The 23655-nt window shown below is 37.3% G+C and overlaps 1 protein-coding gene across 1 annotated transcript in view; it reads left to right on the top strand.

Annotated features, from left to right (window-relative positions):
• Positions 1–23655, top strand: part of ARHGEF9 (Cdc42 guanine nucleotide exchange factor 9) — a 200502-nt gene that overhangs the window by 87337 nt on the left and 89510 nt on the right. Inside the window, exon 3 of the mRNA XM_040467198.1 lies at positions 11025–11258. Coding sequence (XP_040323132.1) covers positions 11025–11258 — 234 coding nt within the window. The remainder of the gene's footprint in view (positions 1–11024; positions 11259–23655) is intronic.

Genomic DNA, 23655 nt, shown 5'->3' with positions numbered 1-23655 from the left:
AAGTGGTCTAGTTTCAACCTTCTGCATGTTGCTGTCCAGTTCTCCCAGCACCATTTGTTAAAGAGACTGTCTTTTTTCCATTGGATGTTCTTTCCTGCTTTGTCAAAGATGAGTTGGCCATACTTTTGTGGGTCTAGTTATGGGGTTTCTATTCTATTCCATTGGTCTGTGTGCCTGTTTTTGTGCCATTTCGAGCTCTTTTAGATGTAAGGTTAGGTTGTGTATTTGAGACCTTTCTTCCTTCTTTAGGAAGGCTTGCATTGCTATATACTTCCCTCTTATGATGGCTTTTGCTGAATCCGAGAAGTTTTTGGCTGTCATGTTTTCATTTTTCATTGGCTTCCATGTTCTTTGTCATTTCCTCTTTAATATATTGGTTAATCATTTATTCTTTAGTAGGATCTTCTTTACTCTTTAAGTGTTTATGGTTTTGCCAATTTTTTCTTATTGTTGATTTCGAGTTTCCTAGCATTGTGTTCTGAAAATATGCAAGGTATGATCTCGATTTTTTTGTACTTAGGGCTGATTTGTAACCCAGTATGTGATATGTTCTGGAGAATATTTCATGTGTACTTGAGAAGAATGTGTATTCTGCTTTTTTAGGATGAAACATTCTGAATATATCTGTTAAGTCCATCCGGTCCAGTGTGTCATTCAAAGCCATTGTTTCCTTGTTGAGTTCCTGCTTCGGAGATCTGTCCATTGCTGTAAGTGTGGTGTTAAAGTCCCCTACTATTATGTATTATTATCAATGAGTTTGTTTATGTTTCTGATTAATAAATTTATATATTTGGGTACCTTCTTGTTTGGGGCATAAATATTTACAATTGTTAGATCTTCTTGCTGGATAGACTCCTTAATTATGATACAATGCCCTTCTTCATCTCTTGTTACAGTCTTTATTTTAAAATGTGGTTTGCCTGATATAAGTATGGCTACTACAGCTTTTTTTTTTTATTACCATAAGCTTGATAGATGGTTCTCTATCCCCTTACTTTCAATCTGCAGGTATCTTTAGGTCTAAAATAAGTCACTTATAAGAAGGATATAGATGAGTATTGCTTTCTTATCCATTCTGATACCCGATGTATTTTGATTGGAGCATTTAGTCCATTGACATTTAGAGTTAGTACTGAAAACTGTGAATTTTATGCCATTGTGTTGCCTGTAGACTTTTATTTTCAGGTGATGTTCCCTAGTCCTTTCTAGTCTTTGTTGCCTTTGGTCTTTGTTTTGTCTTTCCTCCACTCAAAGATTCCCCCTTAAAGTTTCTTGCAAGGCTGGTTTAGTGGTCATGAACTCCTTTAGTTTCTGTTTGTATGGGAAACTCTTATCTCTCCTTCTATTTTGAATGATAGCCTTACTGGACAAAGAAGGCTATCTTGACTGCATATTTTTCTGATTCAGCATATTGAATGTATCCTGCCACTCCTTTCTGGCCTGCCAAGTCTCTGTGGATAGGTCTGCTGCAAACCTAATCTGTCTTCCATTATAGGTTAAGGACTTTTTTTCCTTTGCCACTTTCATAATTCTTTCCTTGTCTGTGTGTTTTGTGAATTTGACTATGATATGCCTTGGTGATTGTCGATTTTTGTTTTACTCTAATGGGAGTTTTGTGTGCTTCTTGGATTTTGATGGCTCTGTCCTTCCCCAGATTAGGAAAATTTTCAGCTATAATTTGCTCTCATTAACCTTCTTCCCCCTTTTCTCTCTCTTCATCTTCTGGGACTCTTATTATTCAGATGTTATTCCTTGTTAATAAGTCACTGAGTTCTCTGAGTCTTGTATTGTGATCTTTGCCTTTGTTTCCCTCCTTTTTTTCTGCTTCATTTTTCTCCATTATTTTTTCTTGTATATCACTGATTCACTGTTGTGCTTTGTACATCCTTGCTGCTGTGGCATCCAATTGAGATTGTATCTCGGTTATAGCATTTTGAATTTCATCCTGACAAGATTTTTCTTCTCTTATCTCCACAGAAAGGGATTCTATGCTTTTTCAACCCCAGCTAGTATTCTTATTCATGTAGTTCTAAATTGTATTTCAGATATCTTTCTTATATCTGTTTTAAGCCCCTGGCTGTCATTTCTTCCTGTTCTTTCTTTTGAGGTAAATTCCTTTGTTTTGTCATTTGGGCAAAAGAAAAATTTAATAAATAAAAAATAAAAATTAAAAAAATAAAAAACAAAACAATCAAATAAAGGAAGCTAGATCCTGGGTGTGTTTTGGTCTGCTTGTTGAAAGACACTTGATAGAATAGAGGAAAAAGGGAAAGAAAAGTAGGAAAATAAAAATAAAGGTAAGAAAAAATTTAAAAATTAAAATTTTATATAATAGAATGACATGAAATAAAGAAAGTGAAATAGAATAAAAAATAAAAATAATATAGTGAAAAATAATTTATTTTTTAATTAAAAAAAGAAAAGAAAATTTTCTCTTCTCTTTCTGTATCCAAGAAAAAGAAAGAAAAAAAAATTAAACAAGGACAGAAGAGAAGCAAAAGAAAAAAAGTGAACTAATTAATAAACCAGCAAACAGAATGAAACCCAAATAAGGTTACATCCGATTTCCCCTAGAACTCAAATCATGAAGCTCTTTATACACTAAACAGGATGAGGGACTTGTGCTGGTATTCTAGGGGATGTGCTTGGAGGCACAGTTGGGTGGGGATTGGAGTAAGGTCTCCATTCTCCACTAGCTGGTGCCACTTAGCCTTACTGGGGTGGATCAGTGTGGCACATGTGTGTGTGCTGGGAGAGGTGGAAATGTCTTCACCCAGCTCTCTAGTCTCAGGAACAGGAACTTCGAGCTCTCACCGTCCTGTGATCAAGCGCTCCTCCTTTGTCTCAAGCCTCTGTCAACTCCCTGCCTCTATCCTGTCCATGTCCAAACTGTCTGCCTGCCAGGTGGCACCTCCTTCTAGAGTTTTATCTCAGATGAATTGTGTTTCAAAACCCCACACTTCAGAGGCCCCTATGTCTTGGACCCATGCTCTGGGGGAGGGTCTTGCTGAGCAATGGCTGGGTGCTGGCTTGCCCCAGAAAATGTTAGTGTGATTGCACAGTGATAGACGTTCAGAGATCATGGAAAATCACAACAGACAGCTGGCACCAGGTTTTGCCACACTCTGGTGTCTTTGTCCCAATACCAGGAAACATGGTTGCTCTCTGGGGTTCCCTGGAACCTTGGCCTGTTCAGAGGCATATGGCTTCTACCAAATGCACTCCAAGCAGGGGAACCACTTCTCCCTCTCTGGCACATGGACCCCTCAGACCCCACTGCCTGCTCCTGGGGATTCACCCTACTTACTCACCAGAGCACTGAGTTCCAGAACTTCAGACTCTGTGCTCCACTGTTTATAGAATCCTAATGGTATTGAAACCCTCTCCTTTCTTCCCATCAGTGATTTTGGGGAACAGATTTCTTGTTCAATCCCCTGTGTTTTCACCTTTTTCTTTCTCTCCAGCTACTTTCGAGGAGTGTTTTTCCTGCACTCTCCCAATGCACTGCACTCTCCCCCTTTCTCTGTCCTCTCCCCACAAAAACAGCTCCCTACCCTCCATGGCTTTTCTCTCCCCCAGTTCACCTCTCTGCACCATGTACCTGTCAAGTTCTGTGGCTCAAGTTATACAGATTGTTGTGTTAATCCTCAGATCAACTCCCTAGGCATGTAAAATCTTTTGGTGCTAATATAGCTGCATTTCAGGGATGAGACAGGCTGAGGGGCTCCATGCTGCTCCGGCATCTTCCCCAAACCCGCCTAACTTTTTATTTTTTATAGTTGCCATGTCACAAAAATTTACCATTTTAAAGGATACAATTTAGTGGATTTTACTACAGTTGACTTAACACAGATTTAAACAGTGTGGGTCCACTTATACATGGATTTTTTTATAAATATAATATAGTACTATAAATGTATTTTCTTTATGATTTTCTTAACATTTTTTCTCTCGCTCATTTAATTATAGGAGTGCGGTATATAATACATATACAATATATATATTAATCTACTGTTATTGGTAAGGATTCTGGTCAATAGTAGGCTATTAATAGTTAAGTTTTGGAGTCAAAAGTTATAGGGGCACCTGGGTGGCGCAGTCGGTTAAGCGTCCGACTTCAGCCAGGTCACGATCTCGCGGTCCGGGAGTTCGAGCCCCGCTTCGGGCTCTGGGCTGATGGCTCAGAGCCTGGAGCCTGTTTCCGATTCTGTGTCTCCCTCTCTCTCTGCCCCTCCCCCGTTCATGCTCTGTCTCTCTCTGTCCCAAAAATAAATAAACGTTGAAAAAAAAATTAAAAAAAAAAGTTATACACAGATTTTTGACTGTGTGGGAAGTTGGCGCCCCTAACATCTGCATTGTTCAAGGGTCACCTGGGCATTAATTGTGCAACAATCACTACTATCTATTCTAGAACATTTTCATCACTCCTCAAAGGTAACCCTGCAACCATTAGCAGTCATTCTCCATTCTCCCACTTCCCCTAGTCCTGGAAACCACTAATCTGTTTTGTGTCTTTTGGGAATTTCATATAAATGGTGTATAATATGTGGTTATTTGTGTGTCTGGCTTCCTTTACTTAGCATGGTGTCCTTGAGGTTCATTCATATTGTATTTTATTCCTTTGTATTCTAAATAGTATTCTATTTTGTGTTTGTGTATGTGTGTGTTCACATACATACCACATTTATCTATTTATCAGTTGACCTTCTGCATTGTTTTCACATTTTGGCTATTATGAGTAATGCTGCTATGAATATATGTATACCAGTTTTTGTGTGAACTTATATTTTCAGTATTCTTGAGTATATACATAGGAGAGGAACTACTATGTTAAATTATGTGGAAACTATAATTTAACTTTTGGAGAAATTGCCAAATTGTTTTCCACAGTAGTTTTACCAATTTACAGTCCTATCAACAGTGTATGAAGGTTCTAATTTCTCCATATCCTCATCACACATGTTATTATCCATTTTTTTATTATAGCCATTCTATTGGGTGTGAAGTGATATCTCATTGTGATTTTGATTTGTATTTCCCTGACAGCTAATGGTGTTGAGTGTCTTTACATGTATTTATTGGCCATTTATATATATCTTCTTTGGAAAAATGTTCAGATGCATTGCCCATTTTGAAGCGGTATTTGCCATTTTATTCTTCAGTTCTATATATTCTGGATACTAGGTCCTTATCAGATATAGTATATTCAAATATTTTCTTCCATTCTATGCATTGTTTCACTTTCTTGATGCTATCATTTGCAAAGCAAAAGTTTTTAATTTGGATGAAGTCTATTTTTTTTCATTTATGTAAAAAACTACTGCATAATCCACAGTCACAAATATTTGCTTCTGTGTTGTTTGACATGTTTTATAATTTTAGCTTTTACATTTAGGCCTTTAATCCATTTTGAGTTAGTTTTCACATATTGTGTGAGGTATGGGTCCAGGTTTATTCTTTTGCATGTGGATATCCAGTTGCCCAGCACCATTTGTTGAAAGGACTATACCCTCCCCTTTTGAATTGTCTTGATACCTTTGAAAAAAATATCAGTTTAGCATAAATGTTGGGTATAGTTCTTTTTTAAGTTTATTTATTTGAGAGAGAGTGTGTGCACAAGTTTGGGAGAGGAAGAGAGAGAGAGAGTGAAGGCAAGAGAGAAGCCCAAGCAGGCTTTGTGTTTTCAGTGCAGAGCCTAACGTGGGGTCCAATCTCATGAGCCATGAGATCATGACCTGAGCTGAAACCAAGAATCAGATGCTTAGCCAACTGAGCCACCCAAGCGCCCCTAGGTATATTTCTGTACTTTCACCTATTTCATTGATCTTTATATCTATTCTTGTGACAGTACCACTCTCTCTTGGTTACTAGAGGCTTATAGTAAGTTTTGGAATCAGGAAGTGTGAGTCTTTCAACATTGTTCTTCTTTTTCAAAATTGTTCTGGTTATTCTGTGTTTTTAAATTTCCATATGAAATTTAGAATAAGCTTGTCAATTTCTGCCAAGAAGCAAGATGAGAGTTATGATAGGGATTGTGTTGAATCTGAATCAACTTGCAGAATATTACCATCTTAACAATATTAAATCTTCCAATCCATGAACACGAGATAGCTTTTTATTTAGTTAGGTCTTCTTGACTTACTTTCAACAATGTTTTGCAGTGTTCAGTGCACAAATCTTGCACTTCTTTTGTGAAATGTATTCCTGAGGATTTTGTTCTTTCTGATGCCTCTTAAATTGGATTGTTTTCTTAATTTAATTTTCAAAAATACATTTGGCCTTTGCGTATTGATCTTGTATCATGCAAAATTGCTGAATTAATTTATTAGTGTATATGTGTATATATATAAAATCATGTCATATATGAATAGTTTTGATTTTTCTTTCTAATCTGAATGCTTTTTGTCTCCAGTTGTTCAAGCCTTCAGTACAAATGTTGCATAGAGGTGATGTTTGTTCGTGACTGTAGGATGAAAATGTTCAGTCTTTCACGATTAAGTATATTAACTATGGGTGGTCCATAAATTTCTATCAGCTGATTGAGAAAGTTTCTTCTCTGAAAGGGTGTTGGACTTTCCCAAATGTTTTTTCTCTGTCTATTGACATGATTGTGTATTTTTCAAACCTTTATTCCATTAATATGGTGTATTACATTGACTTTCATATGTTGAACGAACCTTGCATTCCTGGGATTAATCCCATCTGATAAAGTGGATTAAATACACACACACACACACACACACACACACACACACACACACATTACTGGATTTGGTCTTCAAGTATTTTGTTGAGAGTTTCTGCATTTCTATTTTTGAAAGTTAATGAAACATTAGTGTTAATTATTTTTAAATGTTTTGTAGACTTCACCAGTGATGCCATCTCATACTGATTTTTTTCCCATGTAAGAAGTTTTTAATTAGTAAACCAATCTCTTTGCTTCTCATAGGCCTATTCAGATTTTCTATTTTTTATCATTCTAGGAATTTATTTCGTCAGGCTATCTAATTTGTTGGCGTACAGTTGTTCATAGTGTTCCCTTTAATCATTTTTTTAAAAAAAATCTGTTATATTGGCAGTGATATTTCCTCTTTTATTCCTGATTTTAATAATTTGAGTCTTCTCTTTTTTCTCTATTTTAACTTTTTACAAAGCTAGTGTATTCCTGTATCAATTATGTAATTAAAAAATAAAACAATGGAAGATACATATAAAATAGAAAGGCATATCAAAATGGGGATCTGGGTAAGTTGGTAACTCCCTGGCAGTCATTTCTCCTCTATGGACCTAGGTTTCTTCATCAGAAAGTTATTATATTGGTTCATTGTTGCTGAAGTGGTTGAAAGTCTCTGTACTTTCAGATTATTTACATGATCAAATGTGGGATTAAAGAACATAGTTGGGAGTATTTGTGGGTAGAAAGTAGACCAATTTTGGAGAATCCCGGTATTCCTGAAGGACATAGTAGAGAAGCTAAGTATCGAAATGCACATTGAAGCTGAGTTATGGTAATATTTGAATTCCAGGGTGAGAGATTTGAACTTGGTAACAGGGAACTACTGAGGATTTTGGAGTGTGAGAGTAGATAATCAAAGTGATATTCAAAGAAATTGGTCTGGTAATGGTATATGGGAGGGATTAGAGCTGGAAGATAACCCAGAGAAGTCATCTAGGGAATGGGGGTCATGACAGTGGGAATGGAAAAAAAAAAAGAGATGAGAACCAGAGGTATTCTCTGATTTGGAAAGCACTCCCTGGAATGGCTAAGGGGGCAGGGGAGGGAGGAGTTAGCTGTCTTGTTCACTCTGTGTCTCTCATAATTAGTGGTGAGGCACAGAATAGGTCCAAAATATATTTATTTGTTAAATTGAATTGCATTAACCCAGCTTTGCTTAGAGTTCAATGAAGGCTGAAGAAAATAGTCTTCAAGTACTCTGAGAGGACTTCCAGGAAAGCCTTCCAAGTTGCTAGCCTCTAGACACTCTTTATTCACACCCCACTCCTGCAAATATAATGTACTCCTTCCCTCTGGAACTGTTCCAGAGAGTCATCTAATTCCAGCCATCCAAAATCCAATATTTTGAATGGGCTTGTCTTAAATTCCTGAGAAGAAAAGAAATGTTTTTCTTTTTAATCTCTTAAAGGCCTGCCTATGGTAACCTTTTTGTTTTGCTGTGTTTTAATTTAAATTTTACTTAGTTAACATACAGTGCAATATTGGTTTCAGAGTAGAATTCAGTTATTCATCACTTACATACAACATCCAGTGCTCATCACACATGCCCTCCTTAATACCCATCACACATCTAGCCCATCTCCCACCCACCTCCCTCCATCAATCCTCAGTTTGTTCTCTATCATGAACAGTTTCTTGTGGTTTGTTTCCTTCTCTCCTCTTTCCCCCAGGCCCCTTCCCATATGTACATCTGTTTTGTTTCTTAAATTCCACATATGAGTAAAATCATATGGTGTTTATCTTTCCCTGACTGACTTATTTCACTTGGCATAATACATTTCTAGCTCCATCCATGTCGTTGCAAATGGCAAGATTTCATTTTTTTGATGGCTAAGTAATATTCTATTGTGTGTGTGTGTGTGTGTGTGTGTGTGTGTGTGTATATATATATATATATATATATATATATATACCATGCCTTCTTTATCCATTCATCAGTTGATGGATATTTGGGCTCTCTCCACAGTTTGGCTATTGTTGATAATGCTGCTATAAACATTGTGGTGCATGTACCCCTTCAAATCTGTATTTTTGCATCCTTTAGGTAAATATCTAATAGTGCAATTTCTGGGTCTTAAGGTAGTTCTATTTTTAGCTTTTTGAGGAACCTCCATACTGTTCTCCAGAGTGGTTACACCAGTTTGCTTTTCCACCAACAATGTAAGAGAGTTCCCCTTTCTATGCATCCTCACCAACACCTGTTGTTTCTTTTGTTGTTAATTTTAGCCATTCTGACAGGTGTGAGGTTGTATCTCATTCTGGGAAAAGGAAAACAAAACTGAAGGTATAATATTTCTAGATTTCAAGCTATATTACAAAGCTGTAGTCATCAAGACAATGTGGTACTGGCACAAAAACAGACATAGACCAATGGAACAGAATAGAAAACCCAGAAATGGACCCACAATTATATCGTCAACTAATCTTTGACAAAGCAGGAAAGAATATCCTATGGTACCATTTTTTATAGCAAAACTTAGCTTGCTTTGTGGGAAGATGGGAAAAGCTAGTGAATTATTATAGGATGAAGCTTTTATTGTTTCAAAGAGATGACATCATGTATATGATGTCCTTACTTCAATGCCTTAGAATCACCTTTTTGAACAGATCTGTTCCTTGACCAATCATCCCTCATCATTTCCTATTGATTGTATGAAAGGGAAGCTATCAGCATATTGAGGACACAAAGTTGACCTTTGGAAGCTGGAAAGATATTTCCAATAGAACATTTGTAGAGGGTGATAAGTTCTGAATAGAGATACATTTTTACACATGCGGCTGTGTATGCAAAGTGCATTAAAAGAAGTCATCCCTATTTTGGCCTGTGGAAAATAGGTAGATTATATGCTTGTGACATATCTAGGCTTTCTGGGTGGTAACCATGCTCCTCATCCTCTGTGAGGCAAAAAGAGAGGGGAGAATACACAGAGTTGAAAAGTAACTACTGTTCCTGTAGCTCCATCCCAAAGCCTCTGTCCTCCTACGGCCACTCACTAATAGGGCCTTTCTGGTGGCAAAAATAATAATGCATCTAAATTTATTGATCTCAGCTTCTTGAGGCAGGAAAGTGGAAAAAGCTGGGGGGTTATGGAGGGCAAAGATAGATTGTTGATTAAAGCTGTTGAGACAACTGACAAGCTCTTTGGTTAATTCCCCTGGCAGATTTTACCACAATTCCTAGGGTCCCACCCTTCCTTTTTTCCTTGATACCCTGACTTTCCTCCTTCCTAGGAATGGGGTAAAATGAGTCATCTTCCTGATTTAAGTTGTCATCTCGGATCCAGAAATATCTCACTCAGCCTCCCGAAAGGAGGTTTTTCTGCATCCCTTTGCCTTCATGTGTTGGAATGGGTAGTTTCAATGTCTACCAACTGTACCTATTTATGATGATTCTGATAATTCTCATCTCACCTTGGCCCAATACCTTCCTTACTCTTTTCCTGTTTTCCTTAGAGTCAGAGGTGTAAAGATGCTAGCACAGTGGTTAAGAGCACAGGCTCTGAAAGTCAGATCACCTGGTTCCTGTCCCAGCTCTTCTGCTTTCCTAACTGTGTCACTTGGGACAAATTACTTAACTTTTTTGAGCCTCTGTCTCCTCTTCTGTGAAATAGAGGTAATAATGGTACATGCCTAGCAGGACTGAGTAATACAATTCATTGAAAACTTAGTATAGTAGTTGCTGTATAGTTAGTGCTCAATCAATAGCTATTGCTATTATGTGTGTGGGGACATTCAGTCATTTCCACTCTAAGAACTTTATATACTCAAGGCATGTTAGATTTTAATTATTATTTGTGCATCTTTTGATGTAAATCAACACTGAAGGTCCTGTTTTCAAAATGCCCACTCCAGTATCCAAATTTGGTCTCCATGATCATAGGTGTTGTGTTTGATCCAGATGTGGTACAGGCCCAACCATGTCTGGCTTAGTCTTTTTATCCAGCTGTGCTGCCTAGATATGCTCAAGCATGAATTAGTTATATTTTCCACAACTCCTTTCTCCTCTGAAACCTTAGATAAGAAGCCTCTCAGAGATGACTTTTCCCTCTTCAAAGTTCTATCCTTCTGCATCCTCCATTTTACAGATAGGTCATCAGAGGCCTAGAGAGGATTAAACTTATGGATAGGGCCTGGAAGTCACCCTAAAGCCAAGCTTGACATTTAGTTTACAGGGGCCTCTTGTCAAATGGTCTCTGAATACTTGAAGAATTTAGTTTATCATTTTTCTACTTGATTGGAAACTTTTCAAAGAAGGAAACTATTATTCTTCTTCTGCCTGCTTCCACAGCTCTGGGTGAACCAGGAGGATGGGGTAGAGGAAGGGCCCAGTGATGTGCAGAATGGGCACCTGGACCCCAACTCAGACTGCCTTTGTCTGGGCCGTCCACTACAGAACCGGGACCAGATGCGAGCCAATGTCATCAATGAGATCATGAGCACCGAACGTCATTACATCAAGCACCTCAAGGACATTTGTGAGGTAGGCCCAGCTATGATAGTTTATGTGGGGGCACCCAGGGTGTAATAGAGGGCATTTTCATGAAGAACCAACAACTCTGCTGAGCTTTACCTGTGACAGTCCCAAGATGTTGGAAAGAGCAGCTGGACTGGCCTTTTATATTCTGTTCAATGGGTAAAACAGGTCCCTTGGAGTTTCTCAGTCCCTATCTCAGTTTCTCTCTTTCTCTGTCTACCTAACATTCATCTTTTATCTTCATATTCCTTATTTCTCTATCTCTCCCTGCCTCCCTCACTTGATCTTCCCTTCCCTGAATCTCTATCCCTATCCTGTTGGCTTCTAATTTGGTTGTTGCCACCCCATGGAAAGGCCTGACTGCATTAATTAAAGCAAAACACGTCTCCCTCCAACTCAGTGGTTTACAAACTTGAATGTGCACTAGAGTCCCTGGAGAAACCTGTTAAATATGCATATTCCAGTCCCCTCCATCTCTTCAAAGTTGTGAATTCTCACTCTGGACAAACCAAAGCATCTCTATATTTAACAAGCATCCCTGGTGAAACTGGTGCTATTGGTCCTCCTCCTTCACTTGAAGAACACTGGTTTTGAGTTATGTCAGAAGAGTTTATGGGGAGGAATCTACAGGAGATAAAGGCTGAGTGGACAATTCTAAGCTCTTTCAATATGCCCCTTTTCCCCCAGGAGCTATGGCTCCACATTCCTTAACTCTATCCCTTCCATCTTTGTGATCTGAGTAAGGATTAGAGCCCTTTTCCTAACACTCCCTTGATGTCATGAGACAAGATGGAATTTTGAAAGGGCATTTTACTAAACACTTTGGGAATACCAATGGGAAATGGAGGAAAGAATGTTTTAAAAAAAGGTTTCTCTCTCTCTCTCTCTCTCTCTCTCTCACACACACACACACACACACACACACACACACACACACAATAGCATTCTGCTTCACCCAGGGAAAACTCTATTTTGAATATGTTTATCCCCTTCCTTCTAGGTAAAGAGTCAGGTCCTACTTTCTGTCCCCAAAGCCCTGTTGAGTGAGCCCAGGGCCCACTTGGAATCAATAGTACAGCTTTTTAAAAAAAAATTAAGTTTATTTAATTTTGAGAGAGAGAGAGAGAGAGAGAGAGAGAGAGAGAGAGAGAGAGAAGGAGTGGGGGAGGGGCAGAGAGATAGGAGATACAGAATCCGAAGCAGACTTCAGGTTCTGAGCTGTCAGCACAAAGCCTGATGCAGGGTTCGAACACATAAACGGTGAGATCATGACCTGAGCCAAAGTTGGCTGCTTAACCAACTGAGCCACCCAGGTACCCCTCAATAGTACAGCTTTAACATTTTTTAATGTTCTTATTTCTTTAGAATACTGTTGCCCAGTAGAACTTCCTATAGTGATGAAATATATCTGCATTCTCCAATGCAGTAGCCACTATCCAGCCATCTGTGGCTATTGAGTAGTTGAGATGTGGCTAGTATGATTGAGAAATGGGATTTTAAATTTTATTAAATTTTAATTTAAATAGACACATGTGACTAAATGACACCTACATTGGACAGTGCAGATCTAGAAAGATCAAAGCCAAGGAATATGGGCCTTAATTTCCTTTACCTCAACTCATTTTTTTATCCCTTCTAGGAATGTTAAAGTTTATCCCCACTCTCCCACTCCATGAGTCAGTATAGTGGAACAAACAAGGGCTCTGGGGACATGGAATGCTGGCTTTCACATCCTGATTTAACCACTTAGACACCCTATAACCATGAAGTTGCCCCTTAACTTCTCTGACTTTTGATTTTTCTGATTTGTCCAGTGGGCTTCATTATGCCAACCTCTTAAGTTTATTGATAAAACTAAGTAAACATAATGTAATTATTTGTAAAAAGGTAGTTTTACTTTCTTTTCCTTCCCTTTTCATCTATTCTCCCATCCATCCGTGTCTCTCTTTTGTAGTTTTCTCTCCCCCTACCTCCATAAAAATAGCTGAAAAAATACCCTCTGAAATGTGCTCTGTGTCGTTGGGCATGAAACCACTGTCATTCATTCAGCAAACGCATTGTAGAGTTCTGCTCCATGCCAGCCTTAGACATGGCTCCTACTTTCAAAGTTTTCTTCCCTAGACTAGTATCTGTATTACCTGGGAGCTTGTTAGAAATGTGGTATTTTTAGCTCCACTCGAGGCCTACCAAGTATGATTCTGCACTTTAACAAGACTCCCATTTGACTTACATTATATATTAAAGTTTGAGGAGCACTGCTATAAAATGATAGCTGTCTTATACTGTCAAAGAGTCTATAATATAAGTACAATGTGTTCTTTACCTGGTAGCTGAGTGATGCTATCAAGATCTAAGTTGGGTCATAACTCTCTTCCTCTCAAAACCATCTGATGGCTGACCACTTCTCCCTGAGTAAAAGCCAATTTCTTATTATTTACAAAGTCCTATGTGATAAACCTATTGTTACCTCTGTGACTTGATCTCCTTTATCTTTCCCACCTTCTGTCACTGCTCCAGGCACACTGGCCTCTTTCTGTTCCTAAAAAACTATCTTGCATGCCCCCCTTGCCAGATTTTGCACTGGCTTTTCCCTCTGCCTGGAGCACTCCTTCCCCAGATATCTTCATAGCTTCCTTCCTCACCTCCTTCAAGTCTTTACTCAAATATCACCTTCTCCTTGAGATCATCCCTGACCTTTCTATTTAAAATTATAACCTTGCACTATCTCTCCCTCTTTCCTGCTTTATTTTCCTCTATTGTACTTATTGCTATCTGATATATTATATATTTGCTTATATGATTTCTTTATTGTTCTTCTCCCCTGCTACAATGTAGATTCCATGAGGGGCAAGTGTTTTTACCTGTTGATTTACTATATATTGCCAATACCTAGCACGGTGTCTGGCACTTGGTACATGCTCAATAAATATTGTTGAAAGTAGGAATTAAATACAAGTGCTCACGTGCATGTATTACTTTGGCAAAATACATTCACATCTTATGCCACTTGATTTTCAGACAGGGCAGAGATTGTTACTGTTATTCCTATTTTCTAGATCAAAAGACTTGAGTCTCTAAGAGACAAAATTACTTTCTCTGAGTTCTCAGGCGCTGGCTCATTGAGAGTCATTTAGTTTTAGAAGGATCTTCTGTTCTCAACTCCAAAACATCTTGGCCTCTTCTTACAGGGCACAAGCTCAGGACAGCAATAGAAGTATTCATCTATCTAGAGGAGGGAGTGCTATGTTCCTGCTTTGAGGACTTGCCCAATCCAGCCAAACCAATTAAAGCTTTATCATTGATAAATATGGAACCAGCATATTACCAACAAAAGCTTTACTTGGTTTGGCTGGATTGGGCCTCTAACTTTGGCTCAGGTCATGACCTCATAATTTGTGGGTTCAAGCCCCACATTGGACTCTGTGCTGACAGCTCAGAGTCCGGAGCCTGCTTCGGATTCTGTATCTCCCTCTCTCTGCCCCTCCCCCACTCCTGTTCTGTGATCTGCTGGTTCCATATTTATCGATTATTCTTGGTGCTGAAGTTAAGGGTTTAAGTGTGAAGTATTTCTTTGTCCCACACTGCAACCACAGTGTTAGAAGGTTTAGCTAGAGCAAAAGAAGGATGGAGAAATCTGTGTCTAGGTGAACCTGAAGACAGTATTTTAGCCCAGGATTGTGTCACCACTAAACCAAAAGCTGTAAGTAACAATATGGTTTATCATAGAGAATACCAGACTCAGAATCAGGATACCCAGGTTCAGGACCCACCTTGATCTCTGACTGGCTGGGGAATCTCAGGTGAATGTTTTCCATCATGGGCCTTGTTCCTCAACTCTAAAATGAGAAGATTGGAAGAGTTGTTCTTTAAGTGCTTAATTTCTGGGTTTCTGTACAATCTTACTTAAGAAAGCTAAAGAAAGCTGTTGTCGTGATCCAGGTTACTTTTATATTGTCTGCTGCTTTCTCCTTGGTACCTGTGAAAACATGTCTTACTCAGGCATTACTGTGTTATCATAATGACTGTGTTCACATGGCGTAATCTACTCTTTCTGTAAATTAAGGGAAATCTCTAAATAATTCCCACTCTTGAGCTTTTGAAGAGGAAATGGGAGACACTACATTCAGTATAAAAAAGGCCACTATCTATTAGAAAATACACACATATATTTGTATATATTTACTGTATATAATGTATAGTAATGTATGTGGCACAGATGATTAAACATATATCATATATTATAATCTTATATAAAATATATATAATACATATAATAATATGTATATTATGTATATTATTATGTATATTTGCTCCTGGGAACAGAAGATGCTTTACAAACATTTAAGTTACAATACCCTTATTTTACAAATAAGAAGGTAGGAAATAAAGTATTTTTTTAAATCAAAGTCATTCAGTGAGGCCAGTGAGATAAAAGATCTTTTTTAATGAGTTCTTTGTAGAAGATGACATTTTTCTTTCTAAATCCAGAAAGTGGGATAAAATAGCTGGGTTCAGTTCTAGGTCACTTTGAACAATGATTGATGATATTGCCTCCCGTAACCTTAGAATTCACAGTATAATAAGGGAAACTGAGACAACAGGGTAAAGAAAGCTAAAGATGCCTTATAAAGTTGCCTTGTGTGCCTCTTTAAAGGAAGATAATCTCAGTTAACTCATATTTGTGAAATAAATTCTGCTCTCAAATGCCTCCAGAGAAACTGGACTAGCTTTCCTCAGTCATTTGCATTAGTGTCTCATATCCTTCACCATTAAGAAATTCTTCCTTAGGTCTAGTTGCATTTATCATGTTATTTCCATTTGATATGCTTAAGCCTGGGATTTCCAAACTTTTTGCCCATTTCACTTTTCCTTTCTGTGAATTGCCTATCCTCATGCTTTCCAGTTGTCTTTACATTTCCATGTATACATAGCAAATGATAACACATTGTAAAATGGTAATATTTGTATAGCATACTAAGGTATAAGGATGAGGCAGCTCAGCAGCTTGAAGTGACCATCTCAGGGCTTTCTAGCTCCCCTACACCTTACCTGTTCACCTTGAATCACCTGGATACTCTAGGCCCTGTTCCTATCCTTATCCATTCTCCTATAGTTTCTTATGTATTAATTAATTCATTTATTTTTGCTGATTTAGAGTAGTTCCTTGTATATTCCAGATATTAATCCCTTGTCAATTTTCCACGTTGCAATACCTTCTTCCTGTGATCCTCTTCTTTTTTAATTGTTTTCTTTAATTTGAAGAAAGGATACCTTGGACAAAAAAGGGGAAAAAACAAACACCAATATAAATATTCTGCTTCTAGTTTAGGTTTATCATCACTAGCATGAAAAGAGCTAGTCATTTTGTAGTTATTCAACATATATTTATTGAGCAGCAACTATATTCCAGGTACTGTTAAACTCTGGGATACTGCTATGGACAGGAAGACAACCATGATCATAATCCCCTAATTTTCTTAAAATTATTTTTAAAGGGTGCCTGGGTGGCTCAGTCGGTTAAGCAGCCGACTTCGGCTCAGGTCATGATCTCGTGGTCCATGAGTTTGAGCCCTGCGTCGGGCTCTGTGCTGACAGCTCAGAGCCTGGAGCCTGTTTCGGATTCTGTGTCTCCCTCTCTCTGACTCTCCTCCCCTATGCATGCTCTGTCTCTCTCTGTCTCAAAAATAAATAAACGTTAAAAAAATTAAAAAATATATTTTTAAGATGTTTATCAACTCCCCTGTCAGGCCTAAGGTTTCCACACAAAACAATATATGAAATATATATTAAGTCAGAGCTGAAAGGGGCCCTGGAAATTTTTCTGATATATGTATTTTAGAGATGGAGACACTGAGGGCCAGACTTATGCAAGTCTTTCCTAGGGAATTTCCCAAAACGTAGGTGATTCATAGGCTCTTCAGTCTATTTTATTTCCCTGCAGTCTTTGGGATCTTCCCTGGAGATAATGGCTATGATTTGTATCCCATATCAAGCTAATTTTAGCTCAATGCACTAGATCTAGACGTCTAGATCAACCCTGTGGGCTTAAGAACAGAGTGAAATAGGTAGGCAACTTCTCTTTGACTGTTACCATGGCAATGCCAGGACTAATTTATGCCAATAGTGATTGATTTAAAAATCTCCCATAGTATTCTTAACTACTGTGTGGTCTGCCTTCTCAGAGGCTCTCACATATGGCTTCTGTTGAATCAGTTCACACTACTGCCATATCACCCTTTTCTCTCCTACCATTCAATGGGGAAGCATCTGTCAGCATGTTGAAGCATGCTTGACAGTAAGAGCCACAGACCTCTTTGCTTCTTCTGCCTTGTGTTGTTTTTCAGGCTCCTGTATACCCTGCCTACTCCCCTTTGACTCTGTATTATTTTCTCCATTTTCTTCTGAAAACAGGACTCACAACTGAACTCTGCTCTCCTGCCATGGTGTAACACCTTCCTGTTACTTCTCTCATTCTATCCTCTCAATTTGTTTATTTTTTTCCTCCAACATAAACTGACATTAGGTTTTTTACAGTCACATTCCACTGCCAACTCACCTTAATCTATGTGCCCTCAAAAAATGAGTGAATGAGAAGAAATAAGTATTGATTGACCCCTAAGCCAAGCATTTTTTTCACCATTTCTGTGGAAAACTAATATAGTCACCAGGTCAGCCAAAGGAAGAGGATGAAAAATAAAAGCAAGACTCCAGGGACTAGTGATCTCTCCTGGTGTTTCTCCCCTCAGAAGCCTAGGTAGTTGTGTTGGGTAGTGGCTAAATGTGACATTTTGGGGTTCTCTTACTACCCCCATATTCTTATGTCCTATTTCTTATTTCCTTGATAAGGGCAGTTTCTATTTGGAATCCCATCGGAAAGCCATGTGTCTTAAATAGGACTGATGATTTTTAGAAAACATTGGTTTCTCCCCCTTTCCTTGATAATACTGTTCTCAAGGTAGGCTTCTTGAGATTGTATTCTTTACATTTTCTTACAAAGACTTTTTTCTCCAGTTTTATGCAAAAGACAAGACCATTAGAGGAAGATTGAAAATAGGAAAAATAAAATCAGAATTCACCAAATAGAACTGTTTGAACTTTTGTATAATTGCTTGAAAAATCTGTATGTGTGTGTGTATATATATATATATAATATGTGTAATATATATACACAAATATATATATGTTTGTATACACATGTATATACTTATACATATATGTCTAAATACATGTATGTATTTACAGAGCTATAATTATGGTGACATATCATTTGTTTCTACTTTTTAATGTTATTTCATAAACACTACTTCATGTTTCTAGACAGGTTTTTTTTTATTTAAATTATGGTTAGTTAACATACAGTGTAATATGAGTTTCAGGTACATAATATATTGATTCAGCACTTCCATACACCACCTGGTGTCATCACAACGAGTGCATTCCTTAATCTGCGTCACCCATTTAGCCCATCCCCCCACCCACCACCCTTCTAGTAATCATCAGTTTGTTCTCTATAATTAAAAGTCTGTTTCTTGGTTTGCCTTTCTTTTTTCCCCTTGGCTCATGTTTTGTTTCTTAGATTCCACATATGAGTGAAATCATATCTTTAACTGTCTTTCTCTGACTTATTTCACATAACATAATACTCTCTAGCTCCATCCACATCATTACAAATGGCAAGATTTCATTCCTTTTTTTTAAGCTTATGTATTATTTTTGAGAAATAGAGCAAGTGGGAGAGAGAGGGAGAGTGCAGACCCCAATGCAGGGCTCGAGCCCACAAACCATGAGATCATGACCTGAGCAGAAGTTGGACGCTTAACTGTCTGAGCCACCCAGATGTCGCAAGATTTCATTCTTTTTGGTGGCTGAGTAATATTCTAGTGTGTGTGTGTGTGTGTGTGTGTGCGCGCACACACAGTGTATCTGTATGTATTCATCAGTCAATGGACACTTGGGCTGCTTACATAGTTTGGCTATTCTAGATAATGCTGCAATAAACATTGGGGTGCATATATGACTTCAAATTAGTATCTTTGTATTTTTTGGGTAAATACCTATTAGTTCATTTGCTGAATTGTAGGGTAGCTCTATTTTTAACTTTTTTGAGGAAGCTCCATACTATTCTCTAGAGTGGCATGCTCCAGTTTGCATTCCCACCAAAGTGCAAGATGGTTCCTCTTTCTCTACATTCTTGCCAACACCTGCTGTTTCTTGTGTTGTTGATTTTACCCATTCTTTAAGGTATGCGGTGATATCTCGTTATAATTTTTTTTAATTTTTTTAATGTTTATTTTTTGAGAGAGAGAGACAGACAGAGTGTGAGCAGGGGAGGGACAGAGAGAGAGGGAGACCCAGAATCCGAAGCAGGCTCCAGGCTCTGTGCTGTCAGCACAGAGCCCAATGCAGGGCTCAAACCCATAACTGCAAGATCATGACCTAAGCTGAATTTGAATGCCTAAGTGACTGAGCCACCCAGGTGCCCCTCATTGTAGTTTTGATTTGTATTTCCTGATACTAATGTTGAGCATCTTTTCATATGTCTGTTGTCCATCTGTATTTCTTCTTGGAAAAATGTCTATTCATGTCGTCTGCCCATTTCTTTTCTTTTTTTTTTAAGAGAGAGAAAAAAGTGCATATGCAAGGTATGGGGGAGAGTGGGAGAGAGGCAGAGGAAGAGAGTGAGAGAGAACCTTAAGAAGGCCCCACGCTGAGCATGGAGCCCAATGCAGGTCTTGATCCCACTACCCTGGGATCATGACTTGAGCCAAAATTGGCAGTCAGATGCTCAACCGAGCGAGCCACCCAGGCACCCCATCTTCTGCCCATTTCTTAACTGGATTATTTGGTTTTGGGGGTGTTGATTACTATAAGTTCTTTATATATTTTGGATACTAATCCTTTATCAGATATGTCACTTGCAATTATCTTCTCCCATTCTGTAGGTTTCCTTTTAGTTTTGTTGATTGTTTCCTTTGCTATGCAGAAGATTTTTATTTTGAGGAAGTCCCAATAGCTGAAATTTGCTTTTCTTTTCCTTGCCTCAGGAGACATATCTGAGAGAAGTTGCTACTGCTGATGTCAAAGACGTTACTGCCTGTATTCTCTTCTAGGATTTTGATGGTTTCAATTCCCACATTTATATCTTTAGTCCATTTTTTATTTATTTTTGTGTGTGGTGTATGTAAGGGTCTAGTTTCATTCTTTTGCATAATACTGTCCAGTTTTCCCAACATCACTTGTTGAAGAGACTATCTTTCCCATTGGATATTCCTTCTCGGTTTGTTGAAGATTAATTGACCATATAGATGTGGGTTCATTTCTGGGTTTTCTATTCTGTTCCATTTGTCCATGTGTCTTTTCTTTTACCATACTGTCTTGATGACTACAGGTTTTTAATACAGCTTGAAGTCCAGAATTATGATGACTACAGCTTTTTTTTTTTTTCAAAATTGCTTTGGCTATTTGTGGTCTTTTGTAGTTCCATACAAATTTTAGGATTGTTTGTTCTAGCTCTGTGAAAAATTCTTTTGGTATATTGATAGGGATTGCATTAAATGTGTAAATTGCTTTGGGTAGTAGAGACATTTTAAGAGTATTTGTTCTTCTAATCTGTGAGCATGGAATGTCTTTCCATATCTTTGTGTCATCTTCAGTTTCTTTCACTGGTGTTTTATAGTTTTCAGAGGACAGGTCTTTCACCTCTTTGGTTAGGTTTAATCCTAGGTATGTTATTGTTTTTAGTGCAATTGTAATTGGCATTGATTCCTTCATTTCTCTTTCTGCTGTTTCACTATTGGTATGTAGAAATGCAACAGATTTCTCTATGTTCATTTTGTATATTGCAACTTTACTGAATTTGTTTATCAGTTCTAACAATTTTTTGGTGGAATTTTAGGGTTTTCTATATAGAGTATGATGTCTTCTGCAAATAGTGAAAGTTTGATTTCTTCCTTGCCAATTTGGATGCATTTAATTTCCTTTTGTTGTCTGGTGTGGCTAGGGCTTCTAGTATTGTGTTAAATAACAGTGGTGAGAGTGGACGTCAATGTCTTACACCTGACCATGGAGGAAAAGCTCTTAGCTTTTCCGCATGTAGGATGATATTAGCTGTGGGTTTTTCATATATGGCCTCTATTATGTTGTGGTATGTTCCCTCTACTCCTACTTTGTTGAGGGATTTTAAGCATGAATTGATGTTATACTTTGTTAAATGCTTTTTCTGAATCTATTGAATGATCATATGTTTCTTATCCTTAATTTTATTAATTAATATGTTTCTTATCCTTAATTTTATTAATTAATAATTAATTAATTTATTAATTATCTTGTTGATTGATTTGTGAATATTGAACCACGCTTGCAACCCAGAAATAAATCCCAATTGAATGTGGTGAATGAATTTTTTAAAGTTTTGTTGGATTTAGTTTGTTATTATTTTGTTGAGAAAATTTGCATCCAGGTTAATCAGGGATATTGGCCTGTGTTCTCTTTTTACTGGAGTCTTTATCTGGTTTTGTAATCGGAGTGATGTTGACCTCATAGAATGAATTTGGAATTTTCTTTCCTTTTCTATTTTTTGGAATAGTTGAGAAGAATGGATATTAACTCTTCTTTAAATGTGTGGTAGAATTCCACTGGGAAGTCATCTGGTCCTCAGCTTTTGTTTCTTGGGATTTTTTTTTTTATTACTGATTCAAATTATTTCCTGGTTATTAGTCTGTTCAAGTTTTTGTTTCTTCCTGTTTAAGTTTTGGTAGTCTATATGTTTCTGAACATCAATTTCTCAAATTCAAATTCAAATTCAAATCAAATTCATCAATTTCTCCCAGGTTGTCCAATTTGTTGGCATATGGTTTTACATACTATTCTCTTATAATTGTTTATATTTCTGTCGTTTTTGTTGTTATTTCTACTCTCTCATTTGTGATTTCATTTATTTGGGTTTTTCCTCTTTTGTTTCCAGTAAGTCTGACTAGAGGTTTATCAATTTTATTAATTTCTTCAAAGAGCCACCTCCTGGTTTCATTGATCTTTTTTTTTTTTTTTGATGCTATATCGTTATTTTCTGATATAAATTTTATTATTTCCTTTACTCTGCTGAGTTTAGGCTTTGTTTACTGTCCTTTTTGTAGCTCCTTTAGGTGTAAGGTTAGGTTGTTTATTTCAGATTTTTATTTCTTCTTAAGGTAGATATGTATTGCTATAGACTTCCCTCTTAAGATCACTTTTGCTGCATCCCAAAGATTTTGGACCATTGTGTTTTCATTTTCATTTGTTTCCATGCATTTTTAAAATTTCTTTTTTGATTTCCTAGTTGACCCATTCATTATTTATTAACATGTTGTTTAACCTCTATGTATTTGTGGTCTTTCAAAATGTTTTTTTGTGTTTGACTTCTAGTTTCATTGCATTGTGGTCAGAAAGATGACTTAGATCTTCTACGATTTGTTGAGGTTTGTTTTGTTGGTTAATATGCGATCTATTCCAGAGAATGTTCCGTGTGCACCTGAAAAGAATGTGTAGTCTGCTCTTTGAGGATGCAATGTTCTGATTATATTTGTTAAGTCCATCTGTTTCACTGTGTCATTCATCCATTGTTTCCGTGTTCATTGCTGTTCAGATAATCTGTCCAGTGATGTAAGTAGGGTGTTAAAGTCTCCTACTATTATTGTGTTATTATCAATTAGTTTCTGTATGTTTGTTATTAATTGTTTTATATATTTGGATTCTTCCATATTGAGTGCATAAATATTTACAATTATTATATCTTCTCATTGGATTATCCTATTTATTATTATATGGTGCCCTTCTTCATCTCTTGTTACAGTGTCTGTTTTAATTCTAGTTTGTACAATATAATGATTGCTACTGTGACTTTCTTTTTATATCCATTTGTGTGATAAATGTTTCTCCATCCCCTCACTTTCAATCTACAGGTGTCTTTAGGTCTAAAACAAGCCTCTTGTAGGCAGCATATAGATGGGTCTTACGTTTTTTTATCCATCCTGGCACCCTATGTCTTTTTTTAATTCAAATTTTCATTAACACACAGTACAATATTGGTTTCATAACTATAATTTAGTGATACTTTACTTACATACAATATCCAGTGCTCATCACAAATACAACCTTAATACCCATCATCTATCTAGCCCATCTCCTGCCCACCTCCTTCCATCAACATTCAGTTTGTTCTCTATCACTAAGAGTCTCTTGTGGTTTGTTTCCCTTTCTTCTCTTTCTCCTCTCCCTTCCCATATGTTCATCTGTTTAGTTTCTTAAATTCCACATAGAGTGAAATCCTATGGTGTTTTTTGGACTGACTTCACTTAGTAGCATAATACATTCCAGCACCATCCACATTGTTGCCAATGGCAAGATTTTATTATTTTTGATGGCTGAAATATATATATATATATATATATATATATATATATATATATAT

The sequence above is a fragment of the Herpailurus yagouaroundi genome, unplaced genomic scaffold (genome assembly GCF_014898765.1).
Source record: "Herpailurus yagouaroundi ecotype Mexico unplaced genomic scaffold, PumYag 67350, whole genome shotgun sequence".
Lineage (NCBI taxonomy): Eukaryota > Metazoa > Chordata > Mammalia > Carnivora > Felidae > Herpailurus > Herpailurus yagouaroundi.
The sequence above is the reverse complement of the archived record's forward strand: the minus strand, read 5'-3'. Positions and strand labels throughout refer to the sequence as shown.